Here is a 27,067-nt window from a genome sequence, read left to right on the forward strand (position 1 = left end):
TAAAGATGCCTTTCAAAGTCTCTCATAAGGATGTTTCTTGTCATATTTATAAATGTTCCGCAAAGAAGGAAAAAAAAAAAAATAGACCATTTTACTGTAATAACAATTATCTTGCTGGAGGCTTTTTTTTATATTCTCGGTTTAATATTGGATTATTCTTGGAAAGCAGCATTGTTCCATTTTGCCTGTAGGTGGCAGGTTTTACAAGCAGTTCTATAACTGGTTATAAAGTGTGTGCGTGCGTGTGTGTGTATAATACAGTACATACTCTGCACCTATGATTTGGATGTGTATGTATATACAGTGCCCTGCACTAATATTGGCACCCTTGGTAAATATGAGCAAAGAAGGCTGTGTCTTTATTGTTTAACCATTTGATCTTTTGTTTAAAAAAGTCACAAAAATACTCTGCTCTCATGGATATCAAACAATTGCAAACAAAACACAGGTTTATAAAAATATATATTTGTTAAATATAGGTGTGCAACAATTATTGGCACCCCATGAATTCATATGAGAGAAATATATTTGAAGTATATTTTTTAATTTAATGATTTTTTTTTAGTACACATGGGTGACTAGGAATAGGAAATTGTTCAACCAATCAGTTTGACTTCTTGTTTCACAGGGGTATAAATATGAGGTAACACAGGCCAAATTCCCTTAGTCATTCATCACAATATAGCAGGGATGTGTGGTAAAAGGTTGTTGAGCTTTACAAAATGGGAAGTGGCTATAAGAAAATAGCAAAAGCATTGAAAATGCCCATTTCCACCATCAGGGCAATAATTCCTGATGGTGTTCCAGTCAACTGGAAATGTTATGAAACAACCTGGAAGAGGACGTGTGTCTATATCATCTTGACGCACTGTGAAGTGGCCAAAAAGTCTCCAAGAATCACAGCTGGAGAATTGCAGAAGTTGTTTTTGTGTTTGGGTCAGAAAGTCTCCAAATCTATCACCACAAGTTCTTTGGAAGGGTTTCAAGAAAAAAGCCTCTACTCTCATCCAAAAACAAACTGAAGCATCTTCACTTTGCCAGACACTACTGGAACTTCAAATGTGATCAGATTCTATGGTCAGATGAAACCAAAATAGAGCTTTTTGGCAATAAACACCAGAGAGGTAGCCATATGGAAAACTACCTCATGCCCATGGTTAAATATGGTGATGGATCTTTAATGTTTTGGGTCTGATTTTCTGCCAGAGTACCTGGACATTTTGTTAGGATACATGGCATCATGGACTCTATCAAATATCAACAGATATTCCATAAAAAACAGTCTTATATGAGTGAAAAGTAGATCAAATTAAAGAATTGCTTGGGTTGGAAACGTATGTTATCCGGTTGTTGTATTGCACTGTAAACTCCAGCGTCCATAGCACGCTGTGTGACGTGTGGGCATTAGCCCCGCCTCCTCTCTCGCTCGCTCGCTCGCGCGCGCTGCCTGCCTCTGAGACTCGGCGCGGTGGCTCTCGCTCCTCCAGCTGGATATGCAGCTGAAATATTAAAACGCAGGCGAAAGGCACGGAAAGGGGCTCCCAAAACAAAGAGAAAGCACTCGCAAGAATATTTCAGAAATACCGAGCAGAAGTGCAGGTAAGTGACCGTGTTGACTCTCTCCACATTAGCTTTGTTATTGTGCTGTTATGCCGAACTGCAAAACATATACATTTGTAGGCATTCGCTCAGCGTGATTAGACTGTACGATTTATTTCATTAAAAAGTAAAGCTGTATAATAATAATAATAATAATAATAATTAACAGCTGTTTTTACAATATGGCTGTTATATTCGTGTCTCGACACGAATATTGATAACCTATGCGATTTTTATTTATTTATTTTATTTTTAAAAAAAGATAATTTCATGTTGATGGTACATGTGGTGTACTATAGACCCTCCTTTATTTCGTTATAGTAGGACATTGATTAATCTAGCCCACTGCGGGAAGTGACATACCGCTATTATGTCCCCTAAACATCTGCAAAACATTTCTATATTAAATATTAAATGTATTAAAAATGACCATGCACATAACGGATATGTTTTCTGAATGCATATGAAGGACTGGCATTAAAATGCATGGCGTCTCTCAGCGTTTATTGATTTTTTTTTTTTTTTTTTTAGACACTAGACGAGTTGGTCTTTGTTATTTTACGTGATTCCCTCTCTGTTGTTTTTGTTTGTTTTGTCTTGGTGTGTGGAAAGAGTACTAACTTTTTAGATTGCTCATTCATTTATGGCAGTATTTCACAGAGTTGAACTGTCATGCAAAATATTACAGCACTGTATTTTCTCAACTGGTGACAATAGTCCAAACTTTTTAACCTCGTTATTTATTTATTTATTTATTTATTTAATCTAAGGAAAGGAAAACAGCTCAATTTTCAATAACTAATTTGTTCACAGTGTAAATCCTCTTGACTGGATAATGACTCGACTCAACTTTCCCCTACAAGAAGTTTTAGGGACTTGTAATTCAGATTCCTATACAGATCCGCTTCATGTCATTATCCCGTTCTGTGCGCCATCTGACATTATGGCCATAACTTTGTTTGTTTTTGTTTGTTTTTCCTGGATTTTGTGTGAAGTTTACATGATTCACTTGGCCTAAATATGCCACACTAAAAACATTTACGCTTAGAAGAAGTGTGGTATATTTAGGCCAAGTGCAGCATGTAAACTTAAGACAAAATCCAGGAAAAACAAACCTACCTACTTATGGCCATATTCCAGTCTAGTCCTGGATTTATAATGTCAGACAGTTGGGAAATGGATATGAAGCTGATCTGTATGGGAATCTGACTGCAGAGCAGACTATCTGAATTACGAGTCAATAAACTTCTTTTTACTGCGTTGTATTGCACTAGTGCATGCGTTTAGGTGTACTATTCAAACCAGGTTTATTTGTTTGTTTGTTTGTTTGTTTAAATTTAATTAGAAGTGTCAAAAGCTTTCAATCTTGCAATCATTCTCTTGACAGCATCAGCTTGGTGCAACTGAAATCCAGTAGTACACAAAAACGTGTATATTTGTGCACATTTACCACCTGTCCATCGCATTAGGCTGCGTATAGAAATGGACAACCCTGGCATTAATCCCTTTACAGTTACCGTTTCAGCTGGTGAAGGGTTAAAAGCTTTAAAATGCTCTTTACACTGCACCGCCTTCTGCCGGAGCGTTACAAGGATCAAGCCTTCCAAAATACCCTCACTTTCTAAACCCAAAGTCAAAATTTCCAGAGCTTTCCAGAGCCGAGCTGCGTGGTAGCAACGTGTCCTCTCTGTCGTTATCTCTCTAGCTCTTTCTCCTTCCTACTTTTACTATTGCTTTCTCATTCATTCTCTCTCTCCTGTGCTATTTCTACTGCCTTTTTCTTTTGCTCACTCTCACACTGTCCCCTCTCTTCTCCGTCTCTCCCCTGCTCCACCCTCTCTCTGTCCCTTTGCTCATTGTTCTTTGTCTTGTTCATCTGCATTCTAGTGAATGTTCCATTCTGCTTCTCAGAAGGCCTGTACCACCCTACGCTCTTCTCTAAAAAGTACTGTAGAGCCTGGCATCAAATTCGGAGGCTTACACACACACACACACACACACACACACACATTTGGGATTTCTCTAAGCACTAAGAGCTTTTCTGAGTGGTCTAGCACAGCTTACTAATCAGATTTGAAAATATGTTTGCAGACTTAATTTTTTCCCTTGTGCTATCATGATTTGGCAGAGTTTAAAATTGAAAATGGTGTTGTTCTCCTTCAGAGTCCTTCATTACCCGCATTGCATTATCATTGTAGTCGCTATAGAGTTGTCAAACAGAACTCCCCAAACATCTTTTTTTTTTTCTTTTTTTTTTTTATGACAAAGAAAGCCTGCATATTTTTGTATCATGTCCTTCTCAGCCCATGTCAGTGCCAAATTAACCAATGGACCGCTCTCCTGCAAAGAGGCAAAGCAATCCCCGCCATGCAATTTCCTGTCTTTTTATTGCTCGAGTCCTAAAGGGGGATATGGGATGTACTGACTCCCTGTTGCCCTACTGCTCTACTGAGTGGCTCTGCACTCAACTGGTGCTGCCTGAGGTGGAGTTTGTGTTAAGCTCAAGCAGCGAAACGCTGAGTCTCCACATAGACCCTCTCAAGGTTACACGAGAGGATGCGCAGCTTCTAATCTTATTCCAAGTACTCTCTGTGACTTTACCGTGCACTGAAATTCCTATTACTTCTCAGCAGGTTCCTCACTCAGGTTTAATCGGAGCTTTTATTTGCCAGAGATCAGCGTTAATCTGAGAGCAGTCAATGTTTTGAACTCATGAGGTTTTGTCCTTGATTTACCCCTCCTCCTCTTCTCTCCCCCCCCCCCCGCCCCCTTTCATTACCATTAATTATTGGCCTTGTTTTGTGTAATGCACTTCTGCACGTGTGATATGCTTGTACTCCCGTACCACTCTTGTTACTAGTGCTAAAAAAAAAAAAACATCCCAGAATTTATCAAAGCTGCTTTTGTCATGTCCACAATAAGACTGGACCAGATCAGACAGACAGGACAGAGCTCAGTAAGCAGAGGTCACTGAGACAGATATTTTCTCTCTCTCAAAGAGCAGCCGTCGGAGGCAGAGGTCAGGAGCAGCAAGGTCGATCCGCCACTCCTCTGCAATGACATGAATAAAGCCATTAATGCAGTCTGCTTTTCACAGGAAGCGAGGGTATTTCTTCTTCAAAGCATTTTTTTTTGTACATTGTAGTCAGATTCCTTTGTGCATGCTGCTCTGAAAAACAGCTCGATTTTCCGTCATGGTAGGAGAAATACCAAAAGAATAATTCTGTATATCCACTTTCTGGCAAAATGTTTTTGTGTAGTGTTTGTAAAATGTACACTTTTCCCTGACTAGTTCTGTTAAATGAAATCAGGGTCCACTATGAAAAAGCTAATAATAATAATCATAATAATAAACATTTTCATGTTAACATCACTGCAGTTTTATTTGCTTGGCAAGAACGCCTCTCTGCTTGACGTTCACAGTAGCCGAAATGCGGTGTTTGTCTCGTCTCAGCTGAAATCTGGATCACTTGTTGCTCGCAGTTCTATTTATGATGCAGGCAATATATGAAGTGATTTATATTGTGTTTCCGCTGAAAGTCTCACCAAAAAACCAAACCAAAAAAAAAATCAGTTTAGCATGCCTTTATAAGATGGCTAAGGAGTTGAACATAGCTCAGTTTAGCAATTACATGCATCATGCTTGTTGTTTTTTGCTATAATTTTTTTTTAGATAATGTTGAAGCACGGTATTCTCTGTGTTGCCAATTTAATAGGCCCACCTAATATCTTTATACAGATTGTACCTGCCTGCATGTCACATGTCTGCTGTGGTGTGTGTTATAAATCAGGCTGACCAGTTTCATTGCTTAGGATTAAATTGAGAACTGGACTGGGGAAGACAAGTGGCCTTATTGACTCTTTTGAGTCTCGCATGATTGTTAACACTAAGCATTCTTCAGTCCTTTTTTTGGGCTGGGCAATATGACAAAAATATCATTTCACAAAACTTGAGGACATTTCTATGATACACGATGTTAACACGATATATAATTTAGCTAACAAACTGTCTGCTAAACAGTAGTAACATTTAAAAAAAAAAAAAAAAGTTAAACTGAGTTTGACGATACCTTTCTTTAATGCCTACAAAGACAAAGAAGATTAAGTTTAAAAAGAAAAATGATGTCAAATCAACAGAATCCATTCAATGGCATGTAATTATTAAAAATGTTTTTTAAAAAAAAGTAAAAACCCCATCAACATACCAACAATATCTCAGAAAAGTGTATTGTGTAATCATTTATCACAGTATCGATATTATATAGATATATCGCCCAGTCCTGCTGTTGTCCTGGACTTTTTATGCACAACCAGTATAGGGTTGACACAAAATGGTGCAAATAAAGCTAAAAACTACCAGTGACTAGTAATCCTGTAGATAAAAAAAGTGCTTGCACATGATTCACATCTAGACAAGTAATATTAGAGTGCGCCACTTTGTGTTTAAATATACTACAGCAGACGAAGACCATGCCGGATGCTGCTGTTTTTGAGAAAGAACAACAAAACTTACTAAAGAGTGAAAGGGAAATAGTCTGAATGGACAATGTTAGGTTCCTTTAGCATCATACTGATGGACGGATCAGAGTTTGAAACAAGCAAGAGTACATTATGGCAGTGGTAGCGATGCACTTTAGTGCCCTTCATATTCATCTGAGTAGCACAGCGCATCTGAACATCACTGCTGAACAGGTTTTCCCCTTTATGGCTATAGTTAATCTGCAGTTGAACGGACACTTCCAGCATGATAATGCGCCCCTGTCACAAGACACACATCATTAACAGGTTTCGTTGCTTCGGTTGCCTGCAAATCCTCTGCTATAAACCCTTTTGAGCATCTGTGGGGAGTGAAATGTGAAATGGGCTGATTACAGCTGTCCAGTTTTCAGCAACTCTGCAACACAATCATATCCACATGGTACCACGGTACCACATTCCCACATCTTGTACGGTTCATGCCCATGTGAGTTCAGATGGTTCTAAAGGCCAAAGGAAGTGTAATGCATCACTAGATAGGTGTGTGTATGAAAATTTGTGTGTGTGTGAGAGAAAGAGCAAGAGAGTGCATGCATGAGGGTGAGTGTGTGTGAAAAAGAGAGAATGTGTGACAAAGTTTGTGCGAGTGACAGAGAGAGATAGAGTGAGAGTCAGAGTGAATGAGTGAGGAGTGTGTGAGTGAGAGAGATTGTGAGATGGAGAGACTTGTATGTGAGGGTGATTTTTGTGTGTGTGAGAGAGAGAAAGAGTGTGTGTGAGCGAGGCTGTGAGACTATGCAAGAGAGTGAGATTATGTTAAAGGATGAGACTGTGTGAGGGTGGGTGTGTATTTGTCTGCGTGTGTGTATGAGAGGGAGACTGTGAGTGAGAGAACGTGTGTTTGTGTGTGTGTGTAGCAGACGTGCAGCATTAAGCTATTGATTCGTGGCTATGTATATAAAAAGTTTTAAGTCTAAGAGCTATTATAACTTATTATTAGTTGTTATCAGCTTCAACAGGTAAAAACATAATTCTCTTTAGTGACATTATGTTTTCAATAACTGTCAAGATGTTAAGGTAGGCATAGCAGCAGAATGCATAAATACAACTAGCTGAACTAAATCATGCTTTGAAAGAGTGACTGACTGATCGAGAATCAGGTGCACAGAACAAAAAGCCTGTGTCCCCATATTGCACGGGTGCTTTGTTGATGGAGATGAAAGTATTGCGGTCTTTGTTTTTGGAGTGCAAGCAGAGTATCGCCGGGAGCACAGAGAGGCAAGCTCTTGTCACACCTTCACAAAGAGAGACCTGGTGGCAAAACTACACATTCCTTCATTCACATTTACAACACCATCTTGGTGGTTATAGAGCCTCTAGCACACAGTAAGAAAATATTTATTTTCATTATTCACACAAAGTTGTGTATCTTATTTCAGTGGTGACCATTAACCTGGTGTGTTGAATAGCATAGAATTTTATTTTAGTTTTTTTAAATTTACAAATGCTTTGTTGCCTCGAATATGTATCCTAGGCCATCACATTTATCTGCTGATATACTGAGATCTGTTTGTTTCTTCCATGTGGTATTCATTGCTGTTTAATTGATTGTAAGATTTTATGTCTTTAGCAGAGATCATATTACGTATTCACTCCTAGGGATGTAAGGATTCGTGCATTTTCTTGCATCGATTAGAGAAATCACTGCATGGAAAAAAAAAAAACAATGATGCCTCGTTCACAGTGCTAATAATTGTCATGATTTTCTAACAAAATAAACATGCTTAACGAAATCTTTCCAAACCGGCTCTATGTGATGCATCATTCTCCTCTGACTTTTTGCAGGAGAGATTGCAGGTATCAGGTGCTTAATAATTAACATTCCTCCGTATTCTTTTGAGATAGACGAGCGCACAGTCCAGTCAGTTCTGGGAAATGATACATTGCAGCCAAGACACTATTCTTACTTGTCAGCACTAAGAAAAAAAACAAAGAAAAAAAAAAGCCCACATCCTCAGCTATAACACTCTGTAAAGAAAAAGGTCACAAGAAACTCTGACAAGCTATTTACATCCTTTGTTTTACAGAGAGGATCTTTTAATTGTGACACGTCTACTTTCTGGTGACTGAGAAATGCAAAGCTTTATTTCCAAACAAGACTTATTACTGAAGTGGACACACAAACAGTGAAACTACTTTGGGACGCTTGTTCAGTATGGAATATTTCAGATATGAATGATCATCTGAAATTGTATGTTTCAATTGCACCTCTGTCTAAGAGGGCACAAACTTCTCAGAATAAAGAGACAATCTTGGTGCAGTTACTGCTCTGTTTTTTGTTTGTTTGTTTTTTTTAAGCCATAATCACCCTTGCAAGAGAAATACGCTGGAAACATGATTCTTTTTCACTCCTCCTAACTACCAGCGGAGTGGTGGCTGGCAGCAGGGTGATTATGGCTAAAAAAAAACAGGGCAGTAACTGCACCAGGATTGTCTCTTTATTCTGAGAAGTTTGTGCCCTTTTGGACAGAGGTGCAATTGAAAAGTAGACCCCATAGTTTATAAACAACAGGCTCTACTCCAAATACTTTTTTGTTCAGAGGATGGATAGAGGTGTCTGTCTGATTCTCCCTAAAAAGCCCTTGTCCAATCAGATTTGTATCAAGATTCTTGTCTTGCAACCACAGAACTGGTTCATGTTGGTGGATTGGTGCAGTGGCTATTTCCATGTTCCCATTGCCCCAGAACATAGATCCTTTTTAAGGTTTGCCTTCCAAGGACAGGCATTCCAATTAAAATTTCTACACTTCAGACTCTGATGCCAATTTTTTTTATTTTTATTTAGAGGTACACAAGCAGCCCTGTTTCCTCTGATGACCAGAGGCATCACGATATGATGCCTCCTATGCATCCATTAGGGACACTTCCAACCTTCATGCATACATTATAGCATTCATTGTCATGGTAAATGCTAGTCATATTATTTTGATTAGACATAGCCCAGGTCACTATATATGGTATCAGCTGCTGTTACGTATACTAGATTTGTTGATGACCGAGGAAGAGGTTATTCCTTTTTGGCATTTTCTTTTGTGACTGGAACCCACAACCTAAGTGTCATTGTTTTAGAGAGAGGGGTACAGGCTCTAGCTTGCTTTTCTAATGTAATGGTCTGTTTAGGAGTGGTGCTCCATCAATGGTCACCTCCTTTCTGTCTGGGGAGCAGAGGAGCATGGGGGTGTACCTCTGATATGAGACACATCACCCAGTTGGAACTAAGGGCAGTCCATCTGGTGCTCAAGATTTTCTTCTATTGGCCCTTGCCTATCCTCACCACGTATGGTATGCCAGGGAGTCCTGCTGGCAAGTCCTTGGTTTCCACTCCTACTTTCCAAAGTGGACATCCCCAAAAGGGTCACCTGTGCCAAAGGGCTTGGCCCCTCAGAATGAATCGTGAACTGAGGACTGCACCACCCCATAGCACACAGTCCTTGTATGCCCTTCTCTAAAATCTGTTACAATATTGTTGTGAATCATTTACTGGATCCAGCAGACTACTCAAAATGGTTCCAAAAAATATTTCTTCATGGACTGCTAGACAGCAGCATGAGAGTGTATTAAAAATGTATGTGGCAGCCCTTGCAGCATAGTACACCACATTGAATGGCAATTCTGGGGGCTAATATTTTTTACAACCTTTCTGAAAAGGGTAAGGCACCTCCATCCACCACACTCCCCAAGAGCACGGCATGGGATCTCTCCCTTTTTCTGGAGTCCCTTAAGGCTCCTCTTTATGATGCCAGACTGAAATGGGTGTCCATAGTAATTGTTGTTTTGCTAGTGATCACTTGAGCAAAAAGAGTGGGAGAGCTGCATGTTCTGGCAATAAGTACAGCTTCCATCTGTTGGTGGCCAGATGAGTTTGGCAGAATCCTTGTGGCTGACCCACGGATTCCTGCCAAAGGTTATATAACAATTTTTTCAGATCAATTGATTGAAATTATCCCATGAAGGTAAAAACTCAATGTTCCTTATAGCCAGTTTGCACCCTATGCTACTATTTAGACTGGATGGCAGCCATCAAATCCTCAGACCAACTATTTATATTGTCACATGGGCATGACACAGGTGGCTGTCCTTGTCTAAACAGAGATTGTCTCACTGGCTGGTGGACTTCACCATTGCCTATACTGTAGGTGGCCCCTATTGTGACCTACCATTCTTTGAAGAGTGTCTGACGTTCTGGTATACTCTGTTATCGACCAACCATGGTAGTTAGGTGTTGTGAAATGGCAAGCTAGTTACGTATGACTATTTTCTAGAGGTTTCATGGTCTAATTGCTGTATTTACTTCCCTTATCCCTCGCTTTGTGCAGAGCTGTTGAAAACGTACATTTGATTATACAAAAAATATTCAATTAATTCATTTGTTATTGTATTATATTTCTTAAGAAGCTTGTATCACTAAATCAGGTAGATGTTTTGTGTATTGTATATCAATTTAAAAAACTGGCTTTGAATTTCAAGTGAGTTTCTTCACTTACCCAACATAATGAAATAATTTCTTGGGCCCTGTGTTTGGTTGGCTACTTTCTTTGCAAAGTGTTCACTGTAAAGGGCAGAGAGTGAAAGCAACATGTTGACCATGTCTTGAATGTACTGCTGCTTTGTTGTCACTCTATTCTTCTTAACTTGAATGCATGCGCTATGTCTGAGGCTTTTGATGATGCCCAAATACTGATCAGTTCGTTCTATTGTGAGTGAAGCATCAAAAAGTGGAGCAGCGGGAGTTTGGGACGCCCTCTGGTCTGTTTCCTCCTTCTCACTTTCTCTTTTGTTCAGTTCTGCAGGACAAGCGGCTGTGTATAGAATAACATGCGGTGGCGGTAATTGAGTGCAGAGATTTGGTTTCAGGACTGCACGGGTGCGCTCAGTGTGAGGCAGCTGACAACAGAGAAGCAGCAGGGATGGGACAGCAGGCAGAAATAGCTGCAGCACCTCTCCTGCTATAATCAATGAAGGTCATGGTCATTGATTATAAACTGTCTTCATGTAATAAAAAGCTTCTTTTTTTTAGAGGCCTGTGATTTAGAATATCACACACACACACACACACCACAGTGATATTAATCTACAGGTTTTGTGCCATATTTGCAAATATGCAAATGTTACAAGTTAGCTTCAGTTACTGGACACTGTATCTCTGTGTGTAAGACACTGCTGGTATGTTCTCCTTTTCTCAGCTAGATTTCCTATAGGATCAATACTCTTCAGTAGAAGCTCACAGTCTGTACCATGTTAATCCTCACTAGGTTTGACTGCATGTGTGTTTGTAGTCACACTGAATCCTGATCGAGTAATGCCTCCCATATCAAGACCTTCACCTTTCAGACTGAAATGATACAGTTAGGCTTCTGCTTTGCCTGCTAGCCATTGATTATCATGTATGGAGAGAGAAAAAGAGCAAAAACAGAAAATGAACTAGGCGTTTATCTGTCAGATTGGAGAGAGACAGAGTTTCAAATGAATCACTGGGTTTGCCACAACCATCAGCATTATATATACATAACAATTAATGATCAAAATAATATCAGATATTTTTTTTTGGCAAGGCTGACGCCAAAGCTTTAGTACACCACTACTATGTGTTTATTTACATTATTGGTTTGTGCTCTAAGAGTGTTCAGTACAATTTGGTATTTCATTTTCACAGGGAATCAACCTCATTAAGTGCCTTTTTCTGAAGTCAAATGGCAATCCAACCTTGAAACATTTCTGTCAGATTTTTCTTCTTGTTCACAGTTTGTTTCAAGCTTTGTTCTTGGACTGTTTCCATGGTAGCCAATTAGCAGACTCTGGTTACCCCTATTTTTAGAGAAGCGTCTAAGTCCTAGCAGTCTCTGTAGACTATACGTGAATAGGAGACAGAAATTATGGAAGAGTGGAGACTAAAGAGAAAAAACTCAAGATGGATACAGAAGGGGGATACATGAAGAGGTGAAATAATGTACAGTGGTGGTGGGGGGGGGGTGTGCATGGAAGGAGGGTGAAACTACTTAATAGTTACTAAACTGTAATAATATAATACTCTTTTGAAGATTTCTAATAAATTGCTATTTTTATTATTAAGTCCTTTAGGCAGAGAATATTATAACAAGTGCCAAAAACCTACTTGCCTAACATCAAACCACACAATGATGAATGTATTTATTGCGAAACCATTATTGATTTTACTGTGTAAGTTTATAATGCACTCTGTATACACCACTTATCAGGTTTAATTGTACTTGCCAGTAGGTTTCTTTTATACTTTAAGCCTAAGTAAATCTGATCGAGGGAGAGAGAACATGAGCGTGAGAGAGAGAGAAGAGCAGCCAAGTTTGAGATATGAGAGGAGAAGCAGACAGGAAGAGTTAGTTCGCTAACTAGATTAACTTCAAAATGGCTGTGCCACGGATCCGGCTTCTGCCCTGAAAGCTTCTTCAGTGACACCAGACAGGGCTGCCTATCGCCACATCTCACATTTGGCCATTATTGGGCAAAAAAAAACGTTTTTCCCGATTACATAAAGTTACTGTTTGATTTCTCTCACAATGTTCTGATGGTCGGGTTAAATTGGCTCAGGAATCTATATATGTGAATATTCTAGCCTTTGTGTTGTACCATATGGGTCTGTGAAATGTTTCAACGTGGACATTAATCACATTTGTTCGCATTGGCCACCTACTGTACTTTCTCATCAGTTGATGATTAATGAAGACTCTTTGTGAAATACCTATTCTATCGCTTTTGAGGATGTTAATCTGCTAAATGAGGAAACCTAAAGAACAGAGGACTTTATCGAGCGCTAAATGTTTATTTAGGCTGGCTGGAGAAACGCTCCCAACGTCGTCCACTCTGCATTTTGTCCGCTCTTCATTTTGTGTTCCTGCTCGAAACATGCACAAAGAAAACCTCCACAAAACCGAAGGCTACATGTTCCCATTCCTTCCAATAAAGAGCACATAGCACAAAAGAGGCCAGTGGGTACAATACTGCCTCAATAAACCATCTTCTCCGTAAATCTTGTTGATGAAAGGAGAGCGCCAGAGACTGGTTTACGACTGAGGAGAGTGGACGCGGGCCAAACCCCTCATCCCTGTTTTCACACAAACAGCCGTTCATCGGGGGGAGCAGGAGGAGCATCGTCTGCATATAGATGAGTGGCATGCATTAGCAGGGTCATTAATAAACAATAAAACTAATAAAAGGTTGGCAGAATTGTGCAACAGGGATGAGGGGAGATAAAACATTAGAGAGATGTAGCTGCTGGATAACCACTATAGCTCTAAATTGGATCATCTATAACTACGTTTACATGGACAGCAATAATCTAATTATTGACCTTATTCTAAATTATTATATTATATATTATTCTTATTAAAAAGACAATATTGTGATTTAAGGTGTTTACATGAGTTGCTTTTAGCATATTCCTTTCATGTTCAGGTTTTACATGTTATAGAACATAGATCGATTAATGGCACACGTCATTACGTCCCCACGCCACGCCGTCCAATGTTCCCTCCAGAATTTCACGTATCAACATACAGTTCGTCTTCGTTATGATATGGTATACAGTTTTGGGTGTTTCATTTTAAATTTTACGAAAGCTTCAAGTGCACTTAATTATTTATCATACGTGCAAATAGACAACTGCTTGAAGTCATGGGCTGCGTCCAAAACCCCGCACTTACCTACTATATAGTAGCCGAAATACGTGTATTTCACCTACTATATAATGTAGTAGGTAAGTACGCACTTTTGGATGCAGCCATGCTGCCTTGTTTGCCGTCAAATGGTTGACCACTGTTATGTGTGTATGTGTCCTGTCGCAAAATGCGGTGAAAACTATAATAGGGCACACGGTGGCTTGGTGGTTAGCACGTTCACCTCACACCTCCAGGGTTGGGGGTTTGATTCCCACGGTGGCCCTGTGTGTTTGGAGTTTGCATGTTCTCCCCGTGCTGCGGGGGTTTCCTCCCCCACTCCAAAGACATGCATGGTAGGCTGATTGGCATGTCCAAAGTGTCCGTAGTGTATGAATGGGTGTTTGAATGTGTATGTGTTTGTGTGCCCTGCGATGGATTGGCACCCAAGGTGTACCCCGCCTTGTGCCTGATGCTCCCTGGGATAGGCTCCAGGTTTCCCCGTGACCCTGAAAAGGATAAAGCGGTATAGAAGATGGATGGATGGATGGATGGATGGACATGTCTGTAATGCACGTGAATAATGCGACTAAGACAGGAATGCTCCACATGTCTTAATTTGATTTGTGTTTACTTTGAGTATGACTTTAGTTGGATTAAGGTAATCAATAATCGCTGTTTACATGGTAGTTTCTTAATCAGAGTATTGTCTTAATTGGGTTAATATCGGATTATTGTTGTCCATGTAAACGTACTGTATACCATGCAAGATCAAAGCTGAAGTAGTTAAATGCAGTTTTGTAATTGATAGGAGTTAAAGAGATTAAATGAAACTTCTGTTATATTGGCTGTTCAGAGGTCATTAATGATATTGAAGAGTGTGCTGTTGAGAAGTTCACATTCTATATTTTATCAAGAAAGCAATATAGATGCACAGAAATACTGTACCTTGGCTTCATAGCGTTGGGGGTAACATTGAGTCTGATGAGAGAAATTATTTTGGTGCTTGCCTTGAATCTCTCACTCCTGCTCTACGCCACCCTCAGAACTCGATCTGTAATGCTTGTCCCTGAACCCACTCACATCAGTCAGATTTCTTGACACCATGATGACCTCACTGGCCCTGGCAGCCCCTTTCTTCTGGCTCCTCTGGCAGTGTCATTGGCTTTAAATCTTGCAAATATACTTCCTCATTCTGAACATTTTTGTTTGTGTGTAAGATAAGCCAATACTCATTCATAGTTGAGATGGTGCGAAGGAGAAGACTAGCAATCCCAGAACAGGTTTGATTATGTTTGTTTCCTCAAACTCATCGTGCATCCTTAATGCAGACAAGTTGCAATTGAAACGTTACCTAATGTAACCTGATGGCAGGGGATGTATGTTGACTGGCAGGTCTGAAGGGATGCCAATCTGATTAAAACCGATGCGTCACAGAGTTGTCAAGTTCCCCTCTTTTAATGACCGGCATTAACAGAGACTGCACACTGCCCTAGCCTCACACTACACACATGTCTAATGTCAGTTCAAACAAGCTCATCTGGCCCACACATCTGGCTTGGGTTCACCCTCACTGCATAGTCAGTCCATGGAATCTGCTTTATTTTGAGGTATTATTGCAGAAGCTAAAGTTATTCATTCATTATTTATTTATTCAAATCACAGAATATTTCTGTTGAATGTTTCAATGGGCACTGATGTCCTTGTTTTCTGTGGCCTTTTCAGACTGCGCATTTAAATGTCTGTCTTTATATTGTCAACCTGTACAGTTTTGGCTTTTATTGTTTCTCATGGCCATGCTGTTGCTGGGGAAAAAAAGTTTTGACCAGTATTTCTCACATGTCACAGAGGCTCTTCCAAATTGTTTTTGAATGCCACCATTCATTTAACACAAGAAATTAACAAATATAAGCACACTACAGTGAGTTGATACTTGAACTTATATCGGGTAACATTAAGTAATGCATTTGTTAACATTAACAACATGCAGGCTTCTTCATTAGCAATGATTTGTAACATGAACTATGCAGTACACGTTAATGTATCACATTAATAATACTTAAATTAAGTGAACAAGTAATAACTAGATTAGTTGTATGTGCGCCTTTGTTTTTTATGTTTAGGTAAGAAATGATGGTGGTGGTAATAATAATGAATTGTGTATACATGTAAATTATGTATAATTTAGATTATTTAATAGTTAAAAAATAATTGACATGTTTGTGCATAGTGTATATTGCAAATAAGTAATGATTATTCAGACTATTCCATCAGACCTGGATATAGCTAAATGACAAGTTATACGGCAGTGAATAAAGCCTTATTACCATTTAATAATGTTTATTATGAGGTACTGAGGCAATTTTAACAAATGCATTGTTTAGCGGTTATTACTCAACACTTAACATGAACCAACCATTATTCAAGCTGATATATGTGTGGTGTTCATGATAACAAAAGCATTAGTATCACCTAAGGTTAGCCAGTCGACTCTTATTTTAACATGTTACCAGGTGGATATAAAATAGATGAGATCTGTTTGGGAGCATATTGTGTTAGTCTTATTGTCCCCCAAAACATGAGATGTCTAAGCTCTTGTATAATATTGTATATTAGCTTAAGAGGGAACAAATTAATAGAAGCGAGAGAAGGAAAACAGGATCAAGCAGGAGAGGATGGTACATAGAGGAAATGAAGTTTAAAAAAATAATAAAATGTTTTTCCAAAAGCTGCTGCTCTTTGGACCTTATTACAGAGAGTGCTGTGCATCCATGTCTTGTTCGTTTCACAATCCTCAAAAAAATGTTTGCACTCTCACTTTTTTCATATTCGTATTTATCAGACACACATCTGATCTTGACTGAAGTATTCTGTGGAAGTAATTCAGACATCAATCACATCTCAGGACTGGAAAGTCAAAGCGGATACAGAATAGAAATGCATTCAATCTACATGCATAGGGCATCACTACAAGGCCATGCAGTGCTTCACCCTTTTTCCTTGTGTGCATAGTATGTGTGAGCATCTTTTTTTAATGACCACCTGACACTCTTGCTGCAAAAGTATGCATCAGGCTTCAGACCTTGTAGGACTTAAAATGAAAAAAACTCGCAGGAGTATGTGGTTTTCACTTTCATGTGGGTGGAAGTGGATGGTCATATGTAAAGCTCACAGGACAGAGAAAGGCCACACTGAACATGGGAACATAGTCAATGGTGCTTGTGCTTACCTTGATTATTTACTATTCTTCATTCAATTCTTTATGCTGGTCAGGATCACTGGTTTAAATGACTGTTGATACAGGTAGGTACAAACAAAAATCAAGAGTATCTACAGATGTTTCTGGAACACTAGTGTGCAGGAAATGGCTGCTGTTGCTAACAAACTGTTTCTATCAGCATCTCTCCCAAAATACACACTTGCTCCCTTTCAATCCCCATTTCTCTCTTTTCCTGTTGTTCTCTAGGATGAGAGTTCAGTGAGCAGTGAGGAGTTTGATATGAGCGACCCCACATGGATTTCAACTGAGCACCATAGCGCACGCTCAGACCTGCATCCAGCCGCTAATATAGAGAGAATGCTCAGCCCCCAAAACACACACAAAGAAGACGATGGTAAGAGCAGCGATTTCCTCGCTCATACACGTTTTCATTCATGAACTCTAACCTTCCATTTGTTTTACTGTACCATGTCCCCCTATGGAGAAGAAAGAAACAATTAACTCTGAAATGAAAGCCGATAGATTGGTATGCCGAAGCATGATGCTTTTCTATTGGTTGGACATGCGCACACACTCGGACACACGGTGAGCATAAGGGCCAAGATGTGGTGAGAACGGATCGATTTTGATCAAACAGTTTTCCCCTCTGTGCTTCTCGGGGAGTTCCAGCATAGTTCTAGCAGGTTCAGGGCATAGACAGAGAATAGCACGAGCAAGAGTAGAAGTGGGGAGGAGCGAGGGAAGGGTGAGATGAAGTGGAAAGATTAGTCAGACAGTGCTATACGGAGACTTCAGGCTGAGAGCGGTTGATGTCCATAGAGAACGAGGAAGCCAGCCTCCTCAAAACACTCACTTTCTATTGTGTGACGTGTACGTCCTGCCCACTGTGGTCCTAACAGAAACATTTCGGTGTGCCGTGACATCAGTTTCTTGGAGACAGCTTCTTTCAGAATGCAAAAGAGTCTTTTGTTCTTTATCATCTCTTTATCTCTCCAGTGATCAGAAGAACTAGCCAATCTGCTCCCATAGAATACAAGCTCACATATTAATTGAAACACCACAGGTGCAGTGGCTACCATATATGTTCTTGTTTGGAATACGACAGCAAAACTGTCTGCATTTTCTTAGAGATACTGTCACAACAGCAATGCATATCAAGCAGTATTTATTTCTCTTGGGCTATCGCATGCGTAATTGCAGTTTTATCTGTGCTGTCTTTATAGACTTTGCAATATTGGTAGCATAACATGAAATATTAAAATATTGTTGAATTTCTGTAAAGTACTAACATGACTGACAGTGTGTTTTTTTTTTTTCTTTTTTGAAACCTGGCATTTCTTAAGATTTATTACAGTTTAATCACTTTTAGTGTCTCACAAACAAAATGTATATTAAACAATTAAGTATAATAAAAGTGACCCAGTGACCTAAATCATTGCATTTAATGTCTAATTAATTAGCAAACTTCATGATCCTAATGGGACTCTCAATTAGTGTTGAGACTTGGAGGTTAAACCTTTTAAGCCTAAAAGACTCATAGATACTGCTAGTATCAGCTGACAAATACATGTTGTGCTACAAGTACCTAATTAGAGTGATCAATATACAGACCTTTTCCAATTAGATGTACATTGTTTCCAATTACATTAAAACTTGACACACACTTCGCAACGCATATATACCTACTGATGCACCAAAATAAAAATTCTTGACCACTATTCAAGACTGACTTATTGGACTTACAGACCAAAAACCAGAACATGAGTCTAAATCAGATTCATTTTATCAACCAGATTTCTTTTGAATGAAAGCTTCATCTGCTTGCTGTGGCATGCCTATAGCATGTAGCATTATCATAGAGTAAGGTGTCCAATTCACACTTTAGTCACTTAAAAGTAGTTTAGCACGGATTAATGGAACATAATTATAAATTCACGCAGATACAGCACTTTAAATGATCATTTAATCAACAACAATAATGTTTCCATTTTGTTTTATTCACACCCTGCAAACATTAAGCATGCTATAATGCAGTCAAGGTACAGTTCTGTTTACTAATTTGCTGTGTCTTTTCTGAATTGCACCCTCTTGCATGTTGCTTTCCATCATGATGCTGAATCGTCTTTCTCATGATTTGTTATCAAGCTAGCTTTGTTGCACATGATTGCCGTCTTCTGCAAAAACAACCATTTATCTCCTCCCACTTAGAGTTTTTGCTAATTTGCATAATATGCACAATATTTGCGAACTAGTCCTAAGATTTTTTTTATGTATTTAGTTGTGGATCTTCACAAATTTGGTGTCAAAATACTCAGAATGTAAAACTCAATAATGATTATCTAGAGGTCCAAATAGCTGTTTCTCATGAACCGTTCAGCCTATGAAGCTGGAATTTGGTAGAATGACTATGTGCTAAGTGTATTTTTCATGATCCCTAGTTACAGAAAAAGGTATTTTCATTGAAGGGTAGTTTCAATGATGGACCTACTAGTAGCTGATGGAGTCTCTCTCAAATTGGCCACATTGGGAGCACAGTACATATTCATAAGGGTTGGAGTTGAGTTCAAATAGCAGTTTTTAGTGAAATTTTGATGTTTTGCAGTAGTGCTGGTGTGCTGCATCTGATTATTATTATTATTATCATTATTATTATTATTACTACTACTACTAGTAATACTAGTTACTATACTAGTTACTAGTTACTAGTAATAGTAATAGTGGCAGTATCTGCATTACAGTGTTGCATAAAATTTACCTGTACATATTTATTGTATCAATAAATTTTAATATTGTTCAGTATGAATAAGTATTTATCTGGGCTTAAACAGCAAGGAGTAGTGCCAAAACAGTTCTACAAGGCGTCTGTTCTAATAAGACATTCTCTATACTGTGTCTCCATTAAATTTAACTGAACCTGGATCCTATGGTGTGCATGCTGCTTTTTCACCAAATCAAATTAATGCTCTTTATATCATGTATTAAGCACAGTTGTGATGTAATAGTGGAGGGCAGAGTAATAGTGATCTCACTAAAGTATGTGTTAATAGCCTTCAAGGATCTGCTTTTAGCTGCTTTCACGTCATGGTCAGTTTCAAACTCTGTTCAGCAGATGCTTTAGTGCTACAATGGCTGTTTGAAGATTGAAGGAAACAGTGTTTTGTTTTAACGATTTTTAATTAGCTTCAAGATCATTTTTAAAAAAAAAAACTTTATCTGGGAGAGTATCCTATAGTAGTTTTTCTATCATACCAAAAGAAAACCAATCCCATTAGTGTAAGAGACCAGCGGAGTATGCCAAGTTTATTTTAGTGAGATTTTAGTGAGATTTCAGCTTGTAGTATTTAGTGAGCTATTTATAACTCAATGAACATTAACTCAGCAATTGGCTTATTGCCCAGTTTTTCTTTTTAAAACATATTCAGTAACTATGATGAATTGTTCATTAACTACAGTGACACTAAAGTATGTATGTATGTATGTATGTATGTATGTATGTATGTAGTTACAAGAACGAGGAGTGTGAGTCTTGACAGTCGGCCTTGGAAGTTCACATGCATGTTTCTGGTTTTTTAGGCCTTCCTCAGTGGTTCTCCATTATCTCAAAAACACATCTTCCCTATCTAACCGATCTTCACTTCCCCCTTGGAAACCAACCTGATTATATCTAGGTTCCAGAGAGTAAAGCAAGAGTCTTTTTCACCCACCTGGCTGAGAGGCCTCTCATGTGAGCTGTTCTTTGAGGATCTATGTCACTGGAATTGACACAGAGGGCCATCAGTTATGAGTGACAGCTACACCTGGCACACTGTACTCAGTTCTCACTAGGGATCTGACAGGACATCAGAACTGGGGAAAGAAAGTGAATATAAGAGAGTAAAGCCCTCTTCAAACTGGACTAGATTTACTTCGGGGAGTCTCTGAATCTCTGGGATTTTAGTCCCATCCGAATGTACCATTTTAAGTAATTTTTTTTTAGACTGTGCATGCATGTGTCTGGAAAGATTATGCTGTATTTCAGCAGTAGAAATAACCCACGCTGATGTAGTGCGTACGAATTGACATGTGGGTAAATTTACCATCATATCCTGTGGGGAAAAGCATTTTGTTGTGCTTTCTCTTCAGTATAAAAACGCTCCAGAAGGCCCCTTTTCTATTGTCTCCCACAGAAACCAAATCAAAACTGAGCCGAGTTTAAAATACAGAACAATAAAATATGGATGACCTTTAAAAGGAAGGGAAATGAAGTTTACTAGGTTTTAGGTAACTTATGGAGTTCCTAGCACAGGTAAAGTCTATAGATGTTATTAAGCCTGGATTGTGTAGATGCAAATGTTTGTAATAAAGTACAAAGCAATCAGTTTAGATTAAAATGACGTGCATGTAGTATGCCTGGAACTTTTAGAGTGACAAGCATGCGCATATAGTCATTTATACAGAGATCACGTACATTGTACACATCATACCTAATCATTACAGATGTCCTTGGCAACATTACTTGACAGACAAAGAAGAAGAGAAAGAGTGGTAGCCTTCCTAGATCCACTGAAGTTCTTCTCAATGACTCTCCAGTAAAGGATTTCTCTGTTGAGGCTCTGTATGAACTACTAATGCTGCTCCCCCAACACCACAATCCCATAAGTCCAGGGAAAGAGAGATCGGGAGAGAGAGGAGGGGGAGGGTATCGGCAGATGGAGTGGAGGAGGAGGGGTGGAGAAGAATCTATAGAAAATATAACCTTCTGCAGAGGGAAAAAAAAGATTCTATATACATCTATATACATTATATAATTATATACATTCTAATCTACATTGAGCTGGAATAACTGTAATAGCTGGGAGTGAATTACCAGCTAACTGGAACAATCTGCTTGTTGATATTATTTAATGATGATATTGTTTAAAATTGCCAGTTCAATGAACCTCATTAAGTGCCTTTAGGCACTAAGGTCTAAGCAGACATTATCATGCACAATTAAAGTGTGTAATCTTTCAGTGGGAAATGGAATATGATCTGCAACAATTTAGGATAATTATATTAATTAAATGTGGTCTGTGAGCATACGACAATTAAAAGTCAAATGAACAATGAAAGGTGAATATCTGCTGTACTATAGACCCATTTATTGAGTTATGTGAGTGAAAATATCTAGCAATATTCCAGTGTGCTCCTGAATTCACTCTCGGTGTTCAGCAGTGCAAGGTGAAACAGTGCCAATCAATATAGACTGTTTGTCTTATTGTTCAGTTTTGGGGGAGGTCTGAACACGCACATGGATCCTTAACTAACAGGTTACAGCATCACTGAGAGTGCACCATAGTGCAGATGCACAGCACTGCCCTCAGGGGTCCCTTTATTTGAATTCCCAACAGTGCTCATGTGAAGTTGTTTATTGGTTGCATACATGTGAATGTAGCAGAAAATGTTTTGTTTTTACAACCGAACATGCTCTTGACTGTCATGTTTCAAGAAGATCCGAGACACTGAGCTTGCATGTCCGATTAAATATACCGCCCTAAGGTGTGAAAAAACCCACAGGCAATTACTCAAATCCTTTCAGGGTTAGTAAATCATCGAAGAATTCATCTGTTTGTCAAATTTCCCACCCACTGTTTTCTTACTCTCACAGGAACACTCAGAATACAAATTAATCAATTTGCATATTAATAATAGTCTTCATTTCAGTCAGAAGGAAAAACACTGAGATGTCTGTATTATGTGGTGTTTCCCTGATGAATAAAATGTAAAAATGACATGACCAGTCAAGAAGAAGGTGGCTTGATGTATTTCTTTCTCTGAAAGAAAACCGATATCTGTATCTGAAACATGTTCCCCTTCCCAAAATGAGAATTGCATTGTATAAACATTATTTAAAAAAACAAACAAAAAAAAACGCCTTTACCAAAATGTAGATCTAACTCAAATAACTAAAGATACTAATGCTTACTAACCAATTATTACCATGGCAGGTAGAGTTATGGGACGATTTAAAGTAATTTGCTAATAAACCTCTGTCAGCTGGATGACTTTCCTTCGCATGAAGGTATTCTAAACAGACCACTATTTATTTCAGCCATTGAGTTGCGATGTAGTTGTTTCAGTGCATGTGTTTAGAGCTGACAGAAATGATCTCTCCATCGCTGTACTGCTCAAATGATACAGCTTGCAAATTTCCCTGATGTACGTATTGAACAGACACGTACACTCACCAGTCACTTAAATAGGAACTCCCCTATCCCGGCTTATTCATGCAAAGACCTGGTGATGTTTTTCCCAATCTTCAACTGTCCAGTTTCTGTGAGTCTGTGCCCAGTGTAGCCTCAGATTCCTGTTTTTTGTCTGAGAGGAGTGGAACCCTAAGTGTCTTCTGCAGTTCTGTGCCTCAAGGTTCAGCATGTTGTGTATTCTGAGAGGCTTTTCTGCTCACCACAGTTGCACAGAGTGGATATTTAAGTTACCCTGGCCTTTCTGACAGCTCGAACCAGTCATGAATGAAACGCCCACAGAACTGCCGCTCACTGGGTTTTTGTTTTTCACACCATTGTGTGTAAACTCCTATAGACTGTTTTTCACTGTGTGAGAATTACAGGATACCGGCACTTAACCCAGTCTGTTTGGCACCAGCATGCCAGTCAGAGTCAGAGTCTGAGGTCCATTTGTCTGCCCTTTCTGATGTTTGATATGAACAATAACTGAAACACTTGACCTGTACCTGCATGATTTTATGCATTGTATTGCTGCCACAGGATTGTCTGATTAGATCATTGCATGAATGAGCAGGTGTACTGTACAGGTGCCCCTAATAAAGCGGATGGCGAGTGTATAGCGCATAGCAAGCTACATGCTAAGTGTGTGCTCCATTACACCTGATATGCAGCTTTAAACAATCAAACAAATTGATTTGTTTTGAATGACCTTTGTTGTTACATGGGTGGATTGGTTTTAACACAGGCGGCAAAGTGACACTTGGAATACACTTGGGTCACTGTCAAAAAAGGCGTGTGTGACTATGATGGCATGAATTTGATAGCTGTCCCAATGGACCAAAGAAATGGAGGTTGCGTGTAAAAGTGAATAATTAGACTAGGTACTTGGTTAAATACTCAGAATAATACATGGGCTTACTTCAGGCTAAAAAACACATAAGAATGTGCTATTTGTAGTCAAAAACAGTCATTAAACATGTTACTGTCTAAACATACATGTTGTTGAGGGTGCTCTGGTTGGTTTTTATTGAATACATTTGCCTTTCATTTCAGTCATGATTTTCCTGCGGTAAAGCACACAGTCCACCACACTCCAATAAAGATCCTATCGCAGGCATTTATAGGCTTATGGTATCTGCAGTGAGTGTATGCATAAAGGTAGGCTGAAAGCAGTGTTTGATGTTCCGTAATAGCCCTTCCCGCTGCATAATGACAGGTGTCTGATTGTTTCCTTGCTAGAGGAAATGTATAACATTAGATATACATGTGCTTTTAAGAGCAGGCTTTCACTAACGTCTTAGAACTGAACATTTTATCCTTCTCTCCTCCCATTCTGTCTTCCAAACCCCCCCCCCCCCCCCCAGTATTATCAGGCTTTACTGAAATCTTTTAGTCTTAAAGTGTACAGGCAAATAGTTCCAATATGCCAAACAGCTTCACCGGTAGCAGTGAAAGGCAACATACAGCATAATGCAGTAGTGAGCATGTCTGAAAGGCGAAGCAAGTGAACACTCGTGTGCTCGTTCTGGCTGAAAGCTTTGCAGTCCTTTTTGAAAAGAGGTGCAGAACCTCCTTCAGTGACAGCTTATTACTCATTCAGTGGGTCCTGCAAGGAGTGCTGCTTCAGATAAATGGCTGACAAACGAGATAAACTGAGAGACTTCACACAAATATGTATAGTACGCCTATGCTAATGACCTCAGATTTCACCCACATAAGAGTCTGAATGGGACTGAATGTACAGAGGAGCTAATATCATGCAGACCTATTACTGTTGCTTTTGAACTGCAGGAACAAATGGCTATTTTTGGTGCACAACTGCATCCACAACTGCCTACAGATGACCTCTGGCAGCTCCAGAAAACAAATCGCAATACCTGTTCACAAAGCAGCTTCAACACTACAGACTGACTGGCAGCCAATGGAAGGGAGCCGCTGGGTTTGAGTGACAGGCGGGTGAGGTGGAGACTCATTAATATTGTCCGGTTGTTCTCTCCGGTTTCAGCAGGTCACTGATTCTTATCTTCTTCTGTTGGACATAGCTATAGATAAGAGCAACTTAAGCCTAGAGGGAATTGGGCTTCTGCAAATTTCAGTCAGTAAAGTTCTTTTGGTAAATTGACAAAGTGAAGTATAAAACATTTCCACACCCTTATGATCACCGCAAAGATTCATTTTATGAAGGAAATCCAACTATTCCAATATTAGGCACATTAGGCCATTTCAGAAGCCATTCACTGAAGCCATTATAACCTTTTATTCCTAAACTTTCTATCCACAGAAGTCAAAACAATTGTGCTGTGTTAAATATAGATTTCAAACACTTTTTATATCATATTAAATTGTGAAACCCATTCAGTTAGACTTGCAACTACAAAGTATACCTATGATAGTAGCTGATAGTGTAACATAAGTAATAATAATAATAATAATAATAAAAATTATATAATCAGGGTCCCTCTGACTGTGACATCCTCAATTTGAGCTTTAGACGTTATGGCAACTATAAGTTTGTGTATCTTCTATATAGCTTATACAATCTATACCATCTGTTTTAATACACAGGTATGTACTATGTACCTATTCTAATGTACTTTCTGCATATTCTGATTTTTATTTTAGTGTGAACTAATGTTTTCAGTTTTTTGGCTGTTGGTTGTTTGTGATAATTATTAAAGAGAGCTTGATAGGATTGGAGATGTGATTGTTAGACTGATCATATACACACACACACGCACGCACACACTGGTGCTTGAAAGTTTGTGAACCCTTTAGAATTTTCTTTATATCTGCATAAACATGATCTAAAACATTAGATTTTCCTAAAAGTAGACAAAGAGAACCTGATTAAAAAATTAGTCATATTAATATTACACGTGGATGGCAAAAGTATGTGAACTTGTAGGATTAGCAGTTATTTTGAAGGTGAAATTAGAGTCAGATGTTTTCAATTCGTGGGATGACAGTCTGGTATGAGTGAGCACAGGGAAAGAACAGGGATCTATCAATGTCTGATTTTCACAACACATATTTGTGGAATTGTATCCTGGCACGAACAAAGGAGATATCTGAGGACTTCAGAAAAAGATTTGTTGATGCTCGTCAGGCTGGAAAAGGTTACAAAACCATCTATAAAAAGAGTTTGGACTCCTGCAATCCACAGTCAGACAGATTGTGTACAAATGGAGGAAATTCAAGACTATTGTTACCCTCCCCAGGAGTGGTCGACCAACAAAGATCACTCCTAGAGCAAGACGTGTAATAGTCTGCGAGGTCACAAAGGAACCACCCTCTCTCACAGTGTCTAATGTTCATGAATCTCCAGCATCAGGAGAACACTAAACAACAATGGTGTGCATGGCAGGGTTGGAAGGAGAAATGCCCTTCAAAAGAACATTGCTACCCATGTGCAATTTGCTAACAATCATGTGGAGAAGCCAGAATGCTATTGGAGAAATGTTTTGTGTACGGATGAGACCAAAATAGAATTTTTGGTTTAAACGAGAAGCATTATGTTTGGAGAAAGGAAAACACTGCATTGCAGCATAAGAACCTTAATTCCATCTGTGAAATATGGTGGTGGTAGTTTTATGGTTTGGGACAGTTTTGCTGCATCTGGGCCAGGATGGCTTGCCAACATTGATGGAACAATGAATTCTGAAGTATACCAGCGAATTCTACAGGAAAATGTCAGGGCATTTGTCTGTGAACTCAAGAGAAAGTGGGTCATGCAGCAAGACAATGACCCTAAGCACACAAGTCGTTGTAATGGCCAGGCAAAGTCCTGACCTTAATCCAATAGGAATATTGTGGAAGGACCCAAAGCAAGCAGTTCATGTGAGGAAACCCACCAACAACCCAGAGTTGATGCTGTTCTGTAC

At 39.1% G+C, this 27,067-nt stretch overlaps 1 protein-coding gene across 1 annotated transcript in view; it reads left to right on the forward strand.

Annotated features, from left to right (window-relative positions):
- Positions 1-27,067, forward strand: part of nol4lb (nucleolar protein 4-like b) — a 105,737-nt gene that overhangs the window by 32,915 nt on the left and 45,755 nt on the right. Inside the window, exon 5 of the mRNA XM_053642665.1 lies at positions 17,230-17,377. Within this exon, the coding sequence (XP_053498640.1) occupies positions 17,230-17,377 (148 nt within the window). The remainder of the gene's footprint in view (positions 1-17,229; positions 17,378-27,067) is intronic.

The sequence above is a fragment of the Ictalurus furcatus genome, chromosome 15, assembly GCF_023375685.1.
Source record: "Ictalurus furcatus strain D&B chromosome 15, Billie_1.0, whole genome shotgun sequence".
Classification (NCBI taxonomy): domain Eukaryota; kingdom Metazoa; phylum Chordata; class Actinopteri; order Siluriformes; family Ictaluridae; genus Ictalurus; species Ictalurus furcatus.